This window comes from Phyllostomus discolor, chromosome 3 (assembly GCF_004126475.2).
Source record: "Phyllostomus discolor isolate MPI-MPIP mPhyDis1 chromosome 3, mPhyDis1.pri.v3, whole genome shotgun sequence".
Classification (NCBI taxonomy): Eukaryota; Metazoa; Chordata; class Mammalia; order Chiroptera; family Phyllostomidae; genus Phyllostomus; species Phyllostomus discolor.
Genome location: NC_040905.2, coordinates 213,133,268 through 213,151,968, shown reverse-complemented (window position 1 = coordinate 213,151,968; position 18,701 = coordinate 213,133,268). Strand labels below are relative to the sequence as shown.

General features: G+C 69.3%; 1 protein-coding gene across 1 annotated transcript; it reads right to left on the bottom strand.

The window, feature by feature from the left end:
- Positions 1-80: 80 nt before the first annotated feature.
- Positions 81-7,475, bottom strand: DIPK1B (divergent protein kinase domain 1B). Its single transcript, XM_028519904.2, has 5 exons — positions 7,316-7,475; positions 4,075-4,209; positions 1,859-1,966; positions 1,597-1,773; positions 81-1,228 (listed from the first exon to the last, which is right to left on the bottom strand). The coding sequence occupies exons 1-5, from the start codon at positions 7,376-7,378 to the stop codon at positions 416-418; spliced, it is 1,296 nt and encodes a 431-aa protein (XP_028375705.1). The 5' UTR covers positions 7,379-7,475; the 3' UTR covers positions 81-415.
- Positions 7,476-18,701: the final 11,226 nt, after the last annotated feature.

Sequence of the window (18,701 nt, the reverse complement as noted above, 5' to 3'; positions counted from 1 at the left end):
CCCCACTCCACACCCAGGCTGCTGTGGATGCGGGGCTCTGGGGGGCAGGGGGACTGGGGTGAGCGGACCTCCGGAGCACCCACAGAAGAGCTGTTTATTCACATCAAATGTTCCTGAAAGTAACAAAACCCCACTTGGCCCGGGCGGGTCCCCTCGGCCAGCCCTTGGTCAGACTCCCTGTCCTCGGTCCTGCCCTCCCCCTTGCAGCCTCTCCTGCCAGCCTCCCGGCCCATCAGTCCCTGCTGCTGGACCCAGGGGGAAGGGCGGGGCACGGCGGAGCAGCCTCCGGGTGCCCAGCCCCTGCAGCCCGGCCCTTCTCCAGCGGTGACCAGGCGAAGAGGCCGAGGGCGGCTGCAGGGCCCCAGTGCGGGAGGGGGCCCGGTCCCCGGCCGCGAGTCCCGGCCGCGCCGCGCCGTCAGGAGAACTTGCTGTCGGAGATCTCCTTCCACAGCAGCGACTTGAGGTGGCTCAGCACCAGCGAGTGGTGCGCCTCCACCTGGCTGGCCAGCCCGCTCAGCGTGGTGCAGGCGCGCAGCTGCCGGCCCAGCTCCTCGCGCAGGCCGGGCGGCGCGCCGGGCAGCAGGTAGTCCCGCAGCAGCGCGCACGCCTTGGCCAGGTTGGGCTGCAGCAGGTCGCCCTTGCACCGGCGCATGAGCTTGTCGCAGGGCGCCCGGCAGTCGCGCCCGTAGGTGCAGTCGGCGCTGCGCTCGCAGCGGCGGCCGCGCAGGAAGCGGCGCACGGCGGCCTCGGGCGCCACCTGCTGCAGGTCGGCCATCCTGAAGTCGTGCCGGGCCGTGTAGCCCACGTTGGCCAGCGTGGTGTCGCACATGTAGAAGTTGCCGTGGGCACCGTGGAACAGCTCCTCCACGAACTCCAGCAGGCCGATGGCGATCTTCGCCCGCCAGGGCCACGCGGGCCCCAGCCACTGCTGCAGGGCCCGGTGCACGGCGGCCGGCAGCAGCGGGCGCAGCAGGGGCGGGAGCGCGGCGCCGGGCCGGGCGGCGTGCGGCACGCCCTCGGTGACGTACAGGTCCCCGCAGTAGCCCAGCAGCGGGGCGGCGTGGCCCCGGCCCCGCAGGGACAGCAGCAGCAGGAACTCGTTCTGCTGCAGCAGCGCCCACACCGACTTGGCCTCGGCCAGCGACACCCGGCTGTCCTTGTTGAAGTCCGCCATGAGCAGGACCTGGCCGGCCAGCGCGGGCAGGGAGGGCAGGTCCCCCAGGTTCGCCTGACGGGCGGGACCGAAGGGAAGGGAGACGGTGGCTTCAGGGCCGGCACCGGTGAGGCCCTGCCGGACCCTCGGGTGCCGGCTTGGAGGGCTGCCTGTGGGACCACCCAGCCCCACCTCCCAGGAGCCCACCCTCACAGCCCACCCAGCCGAGTCTGTCCTGGAGCTGCTCTGAGGGACTGTCCCCGTGGGCCTGGGGTGGGGGGACACGTCAGCTGCCTACTCCCCAGCTCTCACCCCACTCCTGCCGCACCCCCTCCCCATGCACATGGGGCAGCGGGCGGTCCTGGGCGAGGCTCCGCTTGGAGCTGGGGGCCCCCGCCCGGCCCACCCCTGCCCTGGGCACAGCCCCGGCAGAGCCGGCTGACCTTGAGGAAGCTCAGGGTCATCTCCCGGAACTCCTTGATCGAGGTGCCCCGGGTGGGCTTGTCGAACAGCACCAGCTCCCGCCGGGGCGCCGCCTCTGGCCCGGCCTTGGGGTCCAGGCCCTCCTCGATGCCGCACTTGATGGTCACCTCCTTGCCCTGCCACAGCCCGCTATACACCTGGATGGGCCACGGGGGGCTGTCTGTGCGGGGGACCCCTCCCGCCCTGCCCGAGCCCCCCGCCCCACCGGGCCCGCCGGCTCACCTGCCGGCCCGGGGCGGCTGAGAGGCAGGTCCTCCACTCCAGCGCGTGCAGGCTGCACAGGTCCTGGCACAGGGGCCCCGAGATGATGCCCTTCCGGTACTGGTCACACTGCGGAGGGGGCACGCCAGGAAGGGGCCTGGGGTCACGGGCCGCTGGAGCCCTCCCCCACCCCGCCCGTGCTGCACCCCCAGGCTGGCAGCCAGAGCCCTCGTCCTGTCTGCCGGGGGCTCCCTGCCTCCTGGGCCACGGCACCCGTGAGAGGGGCCCTGGGACGCTGCAGCCAGTGACCAGGCGGTTCTCGCCACACGGCCCGGCCCAGAGGCGGGGCCTCAAGCCCACTGGGTCAGAAAGCCGCCGACCCCTCGGAGGCCGTGCCCACCCTCCCTGGTATGGCGCGGCCCTGGTGGCGGCCGCAGGAGCAGCGGAGCCCGTGACTCTGTGATGCAGCCGTGCTGCGGGCGGGCTGTCTGTCCCCTGTGACCTGCCCCCCTCCCCTGCCCCGAGAGGAGCTCCCGGCAGCACTCCTGTCCGCTCCAGAGCAGCGGCTGCCCCTGCCCCTTCGGGTCGGGCTGCCCAGGGGAGGACCGTGGAGGCCAGGAGACGACAGGGTCGGCCCTCCCCTCTGGAGGGAGGGAGGTCCTTCTGGAAGAGTCCCAGATGAGCTCCCGGTTGCCATGGAGGCCAGGCCCCGGCGAGCGAGGCCTGGGGACGGGGGGGCAGAGGAAGGTGGGGGCCAGACCTCTGGGCCACCAGGGCTGGGGCCAAAACAAGACTGAGCCCTGGACTCGGAGGAGGGGACCGGGAGGGGGGCGCCTGCGCTGTGGGGGCCAGTCCTCAGGACAGAAGGCAAAACAGAAAACCAGGCACTTCCTCCTCCGTCCCACTCCCTGCAGGGGGCTCCCCCCACCACCCAGGGGGGCTGCTCTGCCCCCCGACCCCGGGCGGGCCTCTGGCTTACCACGCTCAGAGCAGGTCGCATCCATGATCCGCGCCCGGCCCAGCACCCAGGGGCCCGTGAGCACCTCCTCCCTGACCCCGGGCCCCGCCCCCACGCCTGGCCCGGAAGAAACTGTGGGACCCCTGTGAGGCGGGTGATAGCCCCCCCACAGGACAGGCTGGTCGCCTCTGGAAAAGGAGGTGTCCCCAGCAACCTGGGGACAGGCCTCGGGAGGGCCTGCTGCCCCGGCCAGGGTACGTGAGAAAATGGGGGCTGTTGTTGCCCCCTGGCAAGAGGGCACAGCCCCCCTCTGCTCCCCATGGCCCTCGGGCTGGCCGCCTGCGTCGCCCTGGGCTGCCCACCCCCCCATGGCCCCCCCAGCCCTGCCCAGAGGCCGAGGCCCCATCTCCGTCTCAGCCCTGACCTTTGCCCTGTGCACCCCCAGCCCCTAGACAGTGAGGGGCTGTGCCACATGTCTGCACCCGGCTCTGGCCTGGCCCCGTGGGCCACCTGTGAGCTCACCTGGAGTGAACTCAAGTCCCAGAACGAGGGCAGGACCGAAGGCCCGCCCCCAACCCCAGCTCGAGGGAGTGTGCTGGGGCCTGGTGCTCGCCGGGCCCCTGGGAGGTGCTCAGCCAGCAACCCGAGAACCTGGCGTCCCCCAAGTCCCCATCCGGACCCCCAGGCCCCTCCCCACCACCATCTCTAGACTTCCCCAAATTCGGCCCCGAAGGACCCTGGCCAGAGCAGGCCGGCCGGAGGCTTTCTGGGCTGGCCGCGGTCACCACCCAGAGCCCAGGACGGGGCCCCTCTCCTTCCAGCACGGCAGGGACTCTGGGCCTCCGGGCTGCCCGGCCAGTGCAGCGGGGCAGGTGCAGGCATGTTGAAAGCCCAGGTCTCCCCTTGGCCACAGACCACAGCTTCCCCCTGCCGCCTCCTCTGATGGCTCCCTGTCCCCGGAGGGGCCCTCGAGGTCCCCAGCACCCGCCCATTCCCGTCGCCCTCGGGGACATCTGGTATCTGCCTCTCTGTCCATCCCTGGCCGCCGGCCAGCCATCCGGCCGTGCTCTCCTGGGGGCCCACGGTGGCCTCCCCACAGCCCCGCCCTCCTCCCGCCATGGCTGCCCACGTCTCCCCCACCCCCAGCTGGAGGAGCTGCCCAAAAGCCCACCCTCTCAGGGCCTCTGAGGAAGGGTCGGGCCTGCCCCGGGGGCCAGCACCGGAGGGGGAGGGGGGACACGGAGCGCCCAGCAGCACACCGGCCCCAGGGGACACTCACGATGACCGCCTGGCAGATGTGCCCACGGCAGAGCTCCGCGTAGGACGAGTAGTTCACGTACACCAGCCAGCTGCCCGCGAAGACGCCCAGCCAGACCAGGAAGACGTACTTGACCCTGAGGCCCGGGAGCCGGCCCTGTACGGGGGGGGGGGGGGGGGGGGGGGGGGGGAGGCGGCGTGTGAGGGGGGCGCCACATTCCAGGGGCATCGCCCCGCCCCCCACCGGGCTCGCGTCAGCCCTGCCCCGGCCCGGCGTCCAGAGCTGCCCCCCACCCAGGAGCGCTGCGGGGTCTCCGCCGCTCCCCTCCACACTGCACTCAGGGCACCCACCCTGGCGGAGTGGGGGACGGGCACCCAGACTTCTAAACACACAGGCGGGCAAAGCCAGTTTCAAAATGGGGTGAGCCAGGTGGTCGGCTCTGTATTTCGCTGAACGAAGACACTTTTTACAAACCACCCCCCTGTCTTGCCCTCATCTCAGGACAGGCAGCCTCCGCACGAGAGCGGCCACGCACACTGCCCTCCGCGGTGGGGGCTGTTGCTGCCCCCAGGGCCAGGCCAGCCGGGAGGACGGGCCTGGGAGCCGGCCGGGGCAGGGGGCAGAGGGCAGAGGGCAGAGGGCAGGGCCCGAGGTGCCGGCAGTGTGTTCCCAACGGCCAAAGTGGGGACCGTGGACACAGGCCTGGACAGACACCACAGCCCCTCCGGGCAGCGGGATATCACCCCACCTCGAAAAGGCAGGAAACCCTGACCCCTGCTACAGCGGAGAGGGGCCCTGGGGTGCAGGTGCCGCGTGGAGTAAGCCGGCCACAGAGGGACGAGCCCTGTGGGGTCCACTCACATGGGGTCCCTGGGGGCAGATTCAGGGACAGACGGTGGGGCCAGGGCCGGGGCAGGGGTGGCAGTGGGGGTCTCACAGGGACCGAGCATCCGTGTGGGGAGAGGGACCGTCCTGGAGAGGACGGCGGTGGCAGCTGGCAGCGGTGGGACTGTCCCTGCTGCCGCTGAGCCGTGCCCTAACCTCAGGCAAGTCCAGAGAGCCATTTTGTGTTGTGTGTGATCCGCCACGACAAGAAATCAGTGAGACAGGCAGCCCCGGCCTCGCCGCCACAGGCTCGGCCCCGGGCATCCGGGGGGCCAGGAGCTGTGTCCGTGCAGGGCTCGGCCCCACTGGCAGCTGCCCCAGGTGACATGTGGGAGCCCCAGAGCCACAGCAGGTGGGCAGGGGGTGCGTCTCCCATGCAGCCCCCCACACGATTCGGGGGCACCACCTCCCATCCCCACCCCCGGTCCTGGCAAGTCGCAGGTCTTGCAGGCTGCCGTCCCGGAACAGCAGCCGGGCCCCAGGGCCCAGGACGGCCTGTCCCCGAAGGAGGCGCCGCCACCGCCACGCCACACCCTCTGGGGGCCGGGCAGCAGCCCTCCCTGCGTCCTGGTCAGCCAGGACGGGGCGCTGGGGGCTGCCACCACTCCCCACCGAGGACGGCAGCAGCTCTGTGTGTGGTGCGCCCAGGAGAGGCAGGGGCTCACCTCCTGTCGCCCACTCACGCGGCGGGCCGCCCCGGGAGGGGCTGCGGGGGGAGGGCCCCGATAACGGGCTTGCGGGGGGAGGCAGGGTCTGCACCTCGGTGACCACGGGCGAAGTGGGGGCTGGAGTGGGGCCGGGGGTGGGGCCGCAGGCCCATCTGCCCGGCCGCTGCGCCTGTTTCCGTCTGATTTGCTCGAGAGGGAAAACAGGAAAGCACAGAAACAGCGTGGGGAGGGGCGCGTGCGGGCGGGCTGGGGAGGGCTGTGGCAGGACAGGGTCCAGGACATCCGGCGGGTGGGGACCGCACCCCAAGCTGGTGGTGGTGGTGGTGGTGGCGGCGGCAGGCGGGGTCGGGGTGAGCGTTCAGCGCCACAGGGGTCCTGGGGGTCCAGAGGGCAGTCTGGACTGGGCGGGGTGGGCACCCTGGGGTGGACCAGGCTGTGCAGGGTGGTTGCAGGAGCAGGAGCCTGCTGGCAGGGGGCCCCAGACGCAGAAGGCTCCCCCACCCCCTCGCCCTCCAGGCCTCTGCCTGGTGGCCCTTCAGGTACCCCAAGGCCACCTGGCTAAGTCTGGCTGACCCCCAGGTCCTCATCTTGGTGGGCACGTCCTCCAGGAGCAGCCCCTGAAGGCCACTGGCACAGGGCGGGCCTTCCTCCCGGGGAAGGGCCACTAGTGGGGGCGGGGAGGGCTGCTCAGGGGGCAGTACCAGCACAAGGACCTGGGGCCTGCCGGCTGGTTCCCTCCTGCACGGGTGGGGAAACTGAGGCTCAGAGTGAGTCTCGCCACTCTGCTCAGACCACGGGGACCCCCTGGAGCCCCTCTCCAGCCTGTCTCCAGCCCCCTGGCCGCTGCTGGCCACCCTGCAAGGCTCAAGGCCTTCCAGCAGCGCTGGGGGCCAGGGCACACTCCCCCTCCCCCGTGGAGGAGGCACCTCGGGCCCTTCAGCTCCCCACCTGCCCAGAGCTGGGCGAGCACCACCCCCCCTGAGGCAGGGGGCAAGCAGGGAGGACGTCCAGCACAGACCCGCAGCCCACACCGTCCCCAGCCGCCACCCTGCAGGAACCCTCCCGCCCTGGCCCCCGGAAAGGCTCCGGTCAGGGCCGCGCTGTGGGCATCACAGTCATCGAATGTGAGGCGACGGGGGCGGGATGCTCTCCGACTCTGAGAGGGCCTGGCTTGTCACCCAAGCCAAAAGTGACAGCCCCATCCTCCCTTGCAGGTGGCACCCAAGGCAGCCTGGGCCTCCCCTGCAGATGGAGGACCCTGGCAAAAACGTGGCTCATGCAAGGTCAACGTGGGGTCAGAGGACACCGGCTGGCGGAGGGAGGGAGGGGATGACCCAGAGAGAGGTTATGTATGTCCTTGGGGTATTTCTGTACCCCAAGTTTTCCACAACAGAAAAAACAACCTTATCTTTAAGTAGAGGAAAGAGGGGCTTTTTGGGGGGTTTTTAGGCCGCGGTGATCAAGGTCCAGCCCAAGAGGGGGTGGGGCCTTCTTCAGCGCTGGGAGCAGGGGCGCAGCACGGGCGCCGCCGGGCCCCTCCGCTCGCCCCAGCAACGGCCTCCCAGCTGCCCCCGCGGCCACGCACCCTGCGTCCCGAATCCGGCCCGGCCCCCCCCCCCAGCCCCCTCCCAGGGCTGGACGCCTTCCGCCCGGCCGCCGCACGAGCACGGAGGGCGCGCGGGGTGGGCACCGGGCCGCGGCGCGCCTACCTGCAGGACCTTGGAGAAGGGGCAGAAGAGCACCAGGTGCGCCAGGCGCCGCAACCGCCGCATGGTGGGCGCCGGGCCGGTGCGCGGGCCCGGCTTCGTCCGCCCTCAGCCCCGCGGGCCGGCCCGCAACGGCCGCGCTCCCGCCGCCCGCCGCGTCTCCGCGAGGGCGCGCGCCTCCGCCGGCGGCCGGAGGGAGGGGACACTGCGGGGGCGCGCGAGGAGGAGGGAGGGGAGGAGACGCGCGGGAGAGGGGAAGGGGAAAGGAGGACTGAGGAGGGGGTGCACAGGGAGGAGATGAGGGGGTGGAGGGGCGGGAATTACGGCGGGGGCGCCGAGGGGCGCTGCAGTACAGGGGGGTGGGGATGGAGGCGCCCGCGGCCCCGCCCCACCCCTCCTCGTCCGCCCCAGCGCGCCCCCAGCCCGGGTGAGAACGGGGAGGGCCCCCGGGGCCCGGCCCCGCGCCCTGGAGCGGCGGCGGCGGGGCGGTCACACCCGGGGCCGTCACGGCGCGGGTCAGAGCAGGGGCAGGAGAACGAGTCTGGCAGCCTGCGAGGACCGCTGGGCTGGGGTGCCGGGGGACTGAAGCCCGGGGGTGGGGGCGTGTCGGGGAGAGGTCTGGAGACGCGGCGGACGCCAACCCCCCGGCCTGGAGGGGCGACGGACGGCGTTGCGGCGTTTGCCTGTTTCTTCCATTTCTTAAAGGACTGAAGTCGGATGCACCTTTTGTGCCGTGCGGCTCGGCATTGTTTACCAGCCCCGCCGGGCCGGCACGCGCACTTCCGGACGCGATCCGTCCCTCCCCTCCCGCGCCCGCTGTCTTCCCGCCGACGCGCAGCCCGCGCGCTCTGCGGTCGCCTCCCGGGCACGGAAGTGGAACGAGGCGGGGGCGGCTTTGGCTGCGGGCCCTCTCCCCTGCCTCGGGCACGGACGCCGGGTTCCTTCAGCCCCTCGCCGCCGGAGGACGGTCGACTTGGTTCTGGATGGGGGGCAGAGCTGCGTGAACGTTGGCGTTCTGGCGCCGGTGCAGAGCTGCGGGGATTTCGGGATTTCGTCCGCGCCGCAGGCCGCCCCGCGTCCTGGCAGCTCTGTCCACTGTCAGTCCCGAGTTGTGGCCGGTCCCCAGGGTGTGCGCGGTCTCTTTGTGGCCTGTCACGTGCATTTTCCTATTGACCCACGATGCTGAACAATTTTTTATGTGTTCAGTTGCAACCTGTTTATCTCCTTCGGCAAAGTGTCCATTCCATTTCCTGCCCGTGTTTGGTGTCGCTCCCTTGTTACAGAGTTGCCAGAGTTCCTGGTGTCTTCGGAATAGCAGGACACGGTCCAGTGGGTGGTCCGCAGAGACCCCTCTCCCCTCTTCTCCGGTCTGTGGGTCGTCTTCGCAGTTTCCCTAACAGTGTTTTTCGCAGAGCCCAAGATCCGCATTGTGTTGCGGTCCAGTTTACCCATTTTTTCCCTCTTACAGTGGGTGCGTTTCGTGTGTCATATCTAAGAAGTCACCGCCTAACCCCGGGCCGCAAAGATTTTCTTGTCAGGCCCGGCCACCCACACATTGAGTCACTTGGCGCCCTCGGGCACTCAGTGCCCTCAGCCTGGTGGTCCTCATCCTCAGATCCATGTTGGTCCCCAGGTGGTGGCCCAGAATTCAGTTCGTGTTTCCCTAGGTCCCCAAAGGGCCCCCGAGGGGGAGAACAGAGGCATGGTCTCAGGAGGGTCAGGGCAGAATCTGGAGTGGGCAAAAAGACCTAGATACCCCCAGCCCCCTCTTCTCCGGGGCAGGCACTCGGGGCCGGGGCTGCCTGGCTGCGGTGTGCGGTCCCGGAGTGGGGGATGCGGGCAGTCGGAGACCTCCTCCTGCAGACTGGGAGAAGGCCGTGCCAGCGCCGCCCGCTGGGGTCTGTGGGCAGGGGGCGAGTGAGGGAGGGCCTCTGCCCCCGACCACCGGCCCGCTGTGGGGCGGCTCTCGCAGGAGAAGAGGCACCATTGTCAGATGGCCTATGAAGCCGGAACTCGGACACTGCCTGGCGTCAGGGGCCGCGAGTGTGTGGCTGGAGTCCGCCGGCTGGCCTGGAACAGCGGCACCGAGGCGAGGCGGTGAGGCACAGCCCATGGCCCTGAGAGGAGGGCAGCCCCTGGTGGAGGCCGTTTGCCTGGAGCTGGGGGGCAGCCCCCCGGTGCACTGTCTCCTCACACACAATCTGAGGTTCTGCGCAGACAGGAACCAGGGCAGACGCTGGCCAGCCCACTGCTCAGACCAGACAGCTGCGTCATGGAAACGGCCCAGGGGCCCATGAAAATACAACAGACTTCGTCAAGGCACCCCGACCTAAAAGGGGTGTAACCAGGAGAGAAGTGTGTGTGTATCTTCCCTGTGGCACTCCGTGTGTGAGCCTCTGAGGGCTGATGTGGAGGCCCCACGTTGTCAGGGACTGTGACTCCTGCCTTGTTGCACCTGTGTCCTCAAGATAGCTACTTGCAGCCCAAAGCAGCTGCTGTGCTCCAGCCATCGCCTCCACCCTCCAGCAAGGAGAAAGAATGAAGGGCAAGTGAAGAGCCCCAACTGTCTCTTTAAAGGTAAGACCTGGAAATACACAGCTCATCTTCTCACACCCCATTGGCCAGAGCATAGTCACATGACCCTATCCATCGCAAAGAAGTCTGGGAAATGTAGTCTTTTCTGGGCAGCCACATGTCTCAAGTATGTCACAAGGAAAAAAACGGAGAAATGGTGACTCCGTCCCCTGGGCATATTGCCCTTCCAGACGTAGCCTATCTCACTACCTCGGAACACTGATGACCTTTAGGCGGAGGTCAGAGGTCACACAGTTCCCTTCAGGCAGGTGGTATGCGGGGAGGTGTGGAGAATGGGGAACCCGTGTGTGGTGGGGACGGCTTCAGGCCCAGGCCAGGCCCGGGGACGGTGATATTAGGGGGCAGGGACCGGGTGGGGAGGAACTCAGGGGAAACAGAGGCGACAGGTGGGGGACCGCACCGCGGAGCCTGCACCCTGCACCCTGAATGCCGGTACGTGCAGGTGACCCACGCAATGGGCTGCAAGAGCCCGAAGGAGAGCGACAGCCCGCGTCCTGCTCCGCGTCCACAGCCTCCCCGACGTCCCCGCAGCCGCCCTCCTCTCGCAGAGTCCGCGTTCCCAGCAGGTTGCAGCCCGGAGAAAGCGGGGAGGAGGGGCCGAGGGGCCAAGTGCAGGGAAATGGCTAGGACAGGCGGGCCCGGGGCCTTGGGGACGCGTGTCCCCCGGACACAGGTTTTTCCTGGTCATTGCAGAAACCCAGGTGAAGACCCCCCATGACGCACGGTCGAGGGAGTGGACGCGTCTTTGCGCGGACAGAGTGACGTCACGGGGTGGTCCGGCCCTACAACGGAATGTCACTCCGCGGTAAAAAGGAGCGGCCATCTCATGTGCGCCGCGGCCCGGCTGAACCTCGCCGGCGTTTTCTGTGACAGGCGCCAGACACACGAGGCCACGCGCTGCAGGTGTCCACGTGTGTGAGATGTCGGAGTGGGCAACTCTGTGGACAGACAGAATTCGGATCCGGGGTTGCCGGGACTGGGGGCGGGGCTGGGGGTGAGTGTTCGCAGGGTTTGGGGTGACGAAAGTGGTCCGAGCCAGACAGAGGAGCTGGTTGCACAACCCTGCGTGTGAGCTCAAGGCCACTGACCTGGACCCTTTAAAAAGGTTCATTTCCTGTTCTGTGAATTTCGCCTCAATGGGAAAGGTGCGGGGGAGCAAGAATACATCACCGTCTCCTGCAACCTCGACTCCCCACCGAGGCTGCCTCTGCAGCATCGGCGTGTAGAGCTTTCCAGTTTTTAGCGTTTTTACGATTCATAAACACATGGTCCCGCACAGCTCAGTGCACACGCGTGATCGTGCATCGTCTGTGTAAACGGGGTCACTTTTCTGGGACCCGTTCGTCTCAGTGGAAGTGGAGTCCTCAACCGGGCTCCTGGGTGCCCACAAGCTCCGAGCGAAGCTGTGTTTCCACTTTGACGACCTGCAGGAGAAATCGTCGCGCCACTGCAATAAAAACGAGCTTCGTTCTGGCTTCAGAAAGACTTGTTTTCTCCTGACACCTCGGACTCCTTGCATTGGGGCGGGGGGAGTCCTGGCAGGGCGGCGGCATCGCTGTGGGTCTCAGGCAGACCCCAGCCCCGGAGAGCACACTGGCCCCCTTAGCAGGGAGGGTCCTGGCCTGGAGCCCTGGGGCAAGCGTCCAGGACACTGTTGCCTGGTTGGACCCCAGTTTACGCAACCAGCTGCCTCTCGGAACCACTCAGGATGGTGCAAGCCTTCTGGTCCCTAGACGAGGCTGGGTGAGGGGCCTTCTGGCTCCGTCTGGGCCCCAGCCCTTAATTATTAACTTAGGGCAGTTTCCCGCAGGTGACAGTCCCTCAGTCAAAGGCCTTGCAGGGGCTGCTCTCCGCGGTGACACGCCCCACAGAGCCCAGCCCTGGGGGCAGCTGAAGAGGAGACATGGCCACCCCTGGGGCTGGGGGCTTCGGGGACACTGACGGGGCCCCTGCAGCGGCATCACCCAGGGGGCGGGCGGCAGCTGGGGGCAGTCAGCCTGCTGCCTGCTGCCCCCCACTCCGGTGGCACGGCCTTGGGGACGTGTTCTTGATGACGCCCAGCCCGTCCCGTCAGTCCCCAGACACAGCTGCTCTTTCCCGCTTCAGAACCTTGGGAATGCCCCCATCCTGCCTCCCACCCACAGCGCCCCCTCTGGGTGGGTCCCAGCCCCCACCCCGCCTCCCACCCACAGCGCCCCCTCTGGGTGGGTCCCAGCTCTAATGCCCCTCTCACAGAGGCCCCCCTGACCTGCCGGTCCCTTAATGCTGGGTGTCCCTGTTGGCCCAGGACCCGCCCCCCGCTCCCCCAGCAGGGTAGGGCTCTGAGCTCCCTGCAGCCCCAGCGCAGGCTGGTGGGGAGGACACACGTGTGCACGCGGGGCCGGCTCACACACTCACACACATGCGCACACCGCAGGGCCCAGGCCTGCCCTGCTGACCAATGTGTCACCCTGTGCACGCTCATCCCGAATGGCCCAGGCGCAGGGACAGCTAGAGGGTCAGGCCACTGACCCTGCGGCTCTGGATGCTGTCGAGTCCCTGGTCCCCTCCGCCTCCTGGGGGCTGGCTTCGGGACGGTGACCTTGTCCATCTGTGGTTCCTCCAGGAGTTCCTGCAGGACCAGCCAGGGGGTCAGGGTGGGGGTGGAACAGGAGTGGGGGAGGGGGCAGTGGAGGTGAGGGGGGCAGGGGCAGAGGGAGGGGACTGGGCACGGACGGGGAAGGGTATGGCGTTAGTCACAGCTGCGGGCAGAGCCCTGCGGTCGGAGGGACAGGTCTGACCCGGGCCCGTCACTGGGGCACGAGACTGCGGCCTGTGGGGCGTGGAGGACAGCCCTGCACTTTGGGGCCCCTGTGACTGTTGGGAAAAGCACCCCAACATTCCGTGTTACTCGAGGGCGCTGCACTGGCTCTACCTCAGCGCCTCCCGCCGAGGTTCACGTCCCCGAAGCCCCCCAGGGTGTGGGCGGCGGTGGCCTGGCCCCCCGGGGGGCTGGGCCCACTCGTGGGCGCCGCACACAGTGTGTGGGTGCAGGTGAGGGGCAGGGGACGCCACCCCGCCCCTGCTGAGGGCCGCCGGCTCATCCTCTCCAGCGTCCTCACCGCAGAGCGACGGGCGAACTCCCAGCGTGGCTGGGCATCTCGGCCTCGCTGCGGGTGTCCCTCCAAGGTCCATGGGAAGGGAAGCTGGCCCAGCAGTTGGCAGTGCCCCGGGGTGGGCTGGGGGGCCGGGGAGGGACAGTGCACCCAGAGGCCCCGGCCTCGAGTCCTTGGGGGACACGCACAGACAGGTCCCAGGCTGAGAACCCCTCCTTCCCCAGAGGCTGCTGCCGGGCCTCGGTGGTCAGTCCAGCACGGCAGGCCGAGTGGCCCCGGGCCAGGCCGCACCCCCGCCCTCACGGTGCCCGAGAAGTGACCCCGGCTCCAGGGGCTGAGCGCAGGGCAGCCTCGGGGCCCAGCCCCGAGAGCTACTCCCTGTGCCCCCTGCTCCACGTGCACGGAGCAGGGAACAGGGAGGGACAGTCCGCGGACGCCCCGCCTTGCTGGGGGACTGACAGCCCTACGCTGGGAGCTCCGAGCAAGGAGATGAAGGGAAGCTCCAACCCGGGCAGAGGGCGAGAACGAGGAAAGCACCTCGTGAAGACCCCCGCCCCCCCCCCCAATTCCGCACAACTTCGCACGCTGGAGTCAGCTTTGCACCCTGGCCCAGGCCCACCTGACCCGGGGCAGCCCCCAGAGCCTGGCCCCTTCTTTGGCCCTGGGCGGGGGACCCTTGGGCTCACTGGTGGGCAGCTGGCCCCCGGTGGGCGGGAGGCTCTGGTGATGATCACGTGATTGCTCCCCCTCCTCCCCTGAGCGTCCACAGAGGAGGCGTCAGGCAGCCTGGGGCCCTTCTCCACCTTACGGCCGCCGGGCTCCGTCCGCCTTCCTGCAGTGTCCACTAGAGGGCAGTGCCGCCCAACGATCGCCTGCCCAGCCGCTGGCAGACCTGGCAGGCAGCGAGCGCCCCAGGGGCCGGGAGGCAGAGTCCCAGGCCGCCGGGCTCTGGCCCTCGTCTGCGGGAGGCTCGCCAGAAACACAAGACACCGGTGAGCGTTGAGCGTCCCGTAAACAACAAGGAACGTGTCTCAGAGCAAGTATGCCCCAAACACTACGTGGGATACACTCACGTGAAAGGAGCGTCCCTGCGTGTGGCACATTCAGATCTCACCCCGTGTCCTGGGTTCGCCCGGGCCAGACCGGAAGCCAGCCTGCCCCTCCCCGGGGACGGCACCGGCAGGAGTCTGGGTGGGGTGGCGGGGCGCGTTCCAAGCCCATGAGCGCGAGGGCTCATTAGCCTGGCCGGGTCACGGGGCGGCCACACCTGCCCTGAGCTCTGACTCAGGGGAGCCCTGCGAGCAGGCAGACGTGGGCAGGGCCTTCGACCTCTCCCCCGCGCCCTGCGACTTTGGACTCATTAGTGCAGAGCGCTGGGTGGTGATGGGCGTGGCGAGGGCCAGAGGCCAGAGAGCCAGGTCTGCTCGGTGGGCCCGGAGGGCCGTGGCCGTAGTTCCCGTCGTGGGCACACCCTCACCCCGGGCCCCGGGGCTCCCGCTCCCACCACGCACGGGCCCTGAGCCCCTGCAGGACCTCCCTTGACACCCGGGGGGCCGTGGACGAACATGGAGGCTCCGTGGAAAACCGCCTCCCGGGACGATGCCATCATAAATTCCTCACCAGGCAGGTCACCGCGGCGGCCGCGCCCCGGCCCATAACCCGGGGCCTCCAGGCCTGGCATCGCTCCTGTGCATCCGGGCTGACGCGTCTTTGAAGGGCCAGAGTCCCCGGGAGAAAGGGGGGGGGGCGCTGGCCCTCTGGCGAGTCTGCATCTTCTGGTCAACGGTCCCGGCCTCCGGCCCCGCCCCCACGGCCCTTCCTCACGTCCCCTCCCTCGTAAACAAAAGCCACCGACCAGGTCCCTTCTCTGCTGCACCGGAGAGCTCGCCTCCCTCCTGGCGCGTGTCGGCGGTTTGACGCAAATAAACTCATAAAAATTCTCCCCAGGTTTTGACGCCTCTTCTGTCGCCGCCTGGCCCGGAGGAGGAAGCCCCCCCCCGCCCCCAAAGCCCTGGGTGGGCCACCTGGGTCGCCCCAGGGGTGTGGCTGTGGGGCTGCAGAGGCGGCTGGAAGACCCACACCCCCACGGGGAGGGCCCGGCTTCCCGTGTCCTCTCCTTCCACTTGGCCAGAGAGACGCTGCCCCTGGGGACAGGGACGGCTCCGTGGCCGCAGACGGCGGGAAGAGGCCAGGGCTGAGCTCCGGCCCACCTTCTGCCACTCGTCTGAGTGCCGGGTCCCCGGCTGCCTGGTTTGCCAGGTGGCCTCAGGGGCAGTGCTCACAGGAGGACACCCTGCCTGGCCACAGAGGAGCGGGGGTGGGGGGGGTGGGGGGAGCACACTGGCCCCTTGGGGGAGTTCTCCAGGGCTTCAGGATGCAGCAGGTTGGGTGGGGGCTGAAGGAGGCCTGGGCCCGGGGAGAGCTCCCCCGCCCCACACCCCCACTGTCCCCCCGCCCCAGTCTCAGAGGGAGAGGCAGGTGGCCGGCCTCGAGAATGGAGGGGACACCCCAGCCTGGCGGGTCCCTCCTCGGCGGTGACAGGGAGGACAGTGGGGGCCAGGCAGCTCTGAGGCCCCTCAGCCGGCGGCCCGGACCGGGAACGGCAGGACCGGGAGCGCTGCGGCAGCTGACTGGGCCTGGCCGCCAACTGGACCATGGGTGAGGTGGCCAGGGGTCAGGCAGAGCTGCCGACGGCTGGCATCTCACGCGCAGCCTGTCCCGCTTAATCTCCCTGGGCCCCCAAGAGCCTGTCATTGTCCCCCGGCACAGATGAGGAAACTGAGGCCCCAAGAAGCAGGGCTGGTTGGAGATCACCAGAGGGGTCGGGCAGGGCCGCCGGGGGAGGGAGGAGGGAGGAGGGAGGGGGGAGATCACCTGATCGTGCCTCCCCTTCGCCTCCCCTTGGGGGTTTCTTCTGGCAGGTCTAGGCCCCCTGCCCCTGTCTGGTGGGGGCGCTGGGCAACGCCCTCCCTAGGGACCCACAAGAGACCAGGGGACTGGCCACTGTCAGTGGCGGGGTAGCTGGTGGGGCATCCCCGGGCCTCTGCCCCATTGGGCCCCCCCTTCCCAGCCTGTGGCCCAGCGGCTGGACCGCACATCCAGGGGGTGGTCTCCCGTTGGCCCCAGAGCCCGGGACCCCTGTCCCCGCCCCGGCCACGTGTGCCCCGGCCCGCCCCGTGGCCCTCACCATCCTCCCGGCCTCCCCGGGGAGTCTGCGGCCCCAGCCCCGAGCCGGGCCCCAGGCATCGGGCCCAGAGGCCTCCCCTCATCTATTTTTAAGCACAAGCCCATGAAAGATTCACAGGCCGCTCTATTTACAGGTGGCAGGACAGCGTCCGCTCCCGGTGGCGCCCCCGCCCGGAGGTCTGCGCGCACAGGCCCAGCGCAGCGGGCGCCCCAGGGCCCGGCTCTCCCGGGAGGCGGGCACCGGGCCAGCGGTGCAGCCATCCTCTCCTGGCCCCCACCCAATTTTGTGGGGCTGCTGAGACCCCCTCCCATCCCCGGCTCTCGACGGGTCTGGCTTTCTCCCAGGCAGGCCGGAAGGGGTCGTGCCCCACGTGCTGGGGTGCGAGAGGCCCAGTCGGAGGGCCCCGGAGCAGGCCTGGGACAGGCGTCCCTCTCCTCTGGGAGGCTCAGGTGCTGTTGGGCGCCCTGAGACGGAAGCAGACGCAGACTTCCGAGGCCGGGCACCCCTCCCCCTCCAGCAATGCCACGTGGCGGGGGGTGGGGGTCCCTCACGCGACTTCCAGCGCTGGAGAGCCTCAGGCCCTCCCTCCAGAGCCCGACCCACCCGAGAGATACCTAGACCAAATCCAGGGCCCCACCCTGGCCCCCAGCGGGGGTGGCCGCGGGAGTCAGGCCTGTGGCCTGCTCAGCCTCTGGCCAATCTGCGTGCGGGAGCCAGAGTGCCCCATGCCCAGCGGTGTCCGCCCCCCCCCCCCCCCCGCAGGCTGTGGGCTCTCAAGGGCCCCAGGAGGTGGTGCCAGCTCGGCCTCAATTGAGTCACCCGATGCCCATGTGCTCCCTGGCCGGGCCCCAGCAAATACCCTGGAGGGCTCTCAGCTGCTGCCCAGAGCGGGTGGGGCTGACTCGGGGGTGACCGGCGACCTTCTTCCCGGGGGGCAGCTGAGGAGACTCAGGGTGCCCTGGGAGGGCCAGCAGGACGGCGTGCGCCCCGCCCACCGAGGCAGCGTGGCCCTTCTCCCACCGCGTCCTGCAGGGAGATGGGGAGATGGGGTCGGCCCGTGCCACCCCCTTCGTTTCCCGACAGGACGTCGGAGCGACAGCGTGACTATTAGTTTCAGATCCTGGACCTCTGATGCCCCCTCCACCGGCCCCCCTCGGGCCCAGCCCTCCCCCCACCTCCCCCTGGTTGCGAGAGGGAAAGTGGACGATGTCTTTCAACATCTCCCCCAGGGGAGAACGGAACTGGGGAAGGAGGCGGCGTTGGGTAACCGCCTCTTGTCTGTCCATCTGAGGGCGCAGCAGCGAGGGCAGGACGGGGCGGCCTGTCCTGCCCAGCGCCGGCCACGGGCCACGGCGACGGGGCCAGCTTCCTCCTGCCACTGTCTGGGTGACTGTCCCAGGGAGCCCCGTATCCTGTCGTCTGTAAGATGGGGGTGCATCTGCACTGGAGGAGTCTCTGTCGAGCACCTACTGTGTGCCAGGCATCGACTGTTCTCAGTGCTGGTGACACTCCAGTGAACAGAACAGGCAAAGGCCGGTGGACCGGCCATTCCGGTGGGGGAGGGGCGCCGCAAACCCACAGACACACGGGTGTGGGACGAGGGCCTGGGAGTGCAGGGAGCAGTGTGAGGCTGGCCAGGGAAGGGGCGTGAGGGGTGGGTGTGCCCAGGCCCTCGGGTAACAGGGCCTCTGCTGCCCTGGGGTTGGTGAGGACTGGATTCCCCCCATCCCGTGCGGACCCGCAGGACCTGCATCCCGAGACGCCGCTATGCCTCCTCCCGGAAGCCCACCCTGATCCAGCCTACATTCCCGCCCTTGCCCGGCTCCCTGCAGAACCACCGGCGGGAGGGCCCCCCCCTGCACCCACCCACATCTCTCCAGAGCCCCACTGTCGACCCGGGGGCCGTGAACCCTCCGGGGGGGTTCTCAGGCCCCCTCTGAGGGGGCAGCAGTATCCTGCCCCGGGAGTGGGAAGAGGGAGCAGTGCGTTCTCTAAACAGACACAAAATCGTGGTCTGGTGGGTGGCGGAGGCTGACCCAGGGAAGGCCAGGAAGGCGTTCTTGCACAGTGCCCTCAGGTGCGGGCCCAGGCGCGAGACTCCACTCCGAGGGGCGGCTGAGAACTCGGGGAGCTCCTAACCTCTTGGGGTCCTGCCCCTCCGAGGGCCATAGGTGCCCCACTCATCTCAAGAGTGCGGGTTTTGCATTTGTCAGAGGAAACGGAGCGGTGGGGGGAGGGGTCATCGGGGACTGACTTCAGCAACAGGTCCCGGCCGCATCTGAGAGCAGCGAGAGGCCAGTGACATCCCCGCTGACGCCCTCAGGCCCGGCGGGCGGGGGGCACTTCCGAGCTGCCACAAACACAGCCCCCACCCCCAGGTGGAGAGCACGTGGGCAGGAAGGAAGCTCAGCGTTACACACTCAGATCGGTCCCCGCGGCGAGTCCCCACAAAGGTCTGGAACACCCTGGCAGGGCCCCTCCCTCCCCGCCCTTAGCCAGTGCCACCTGCCCG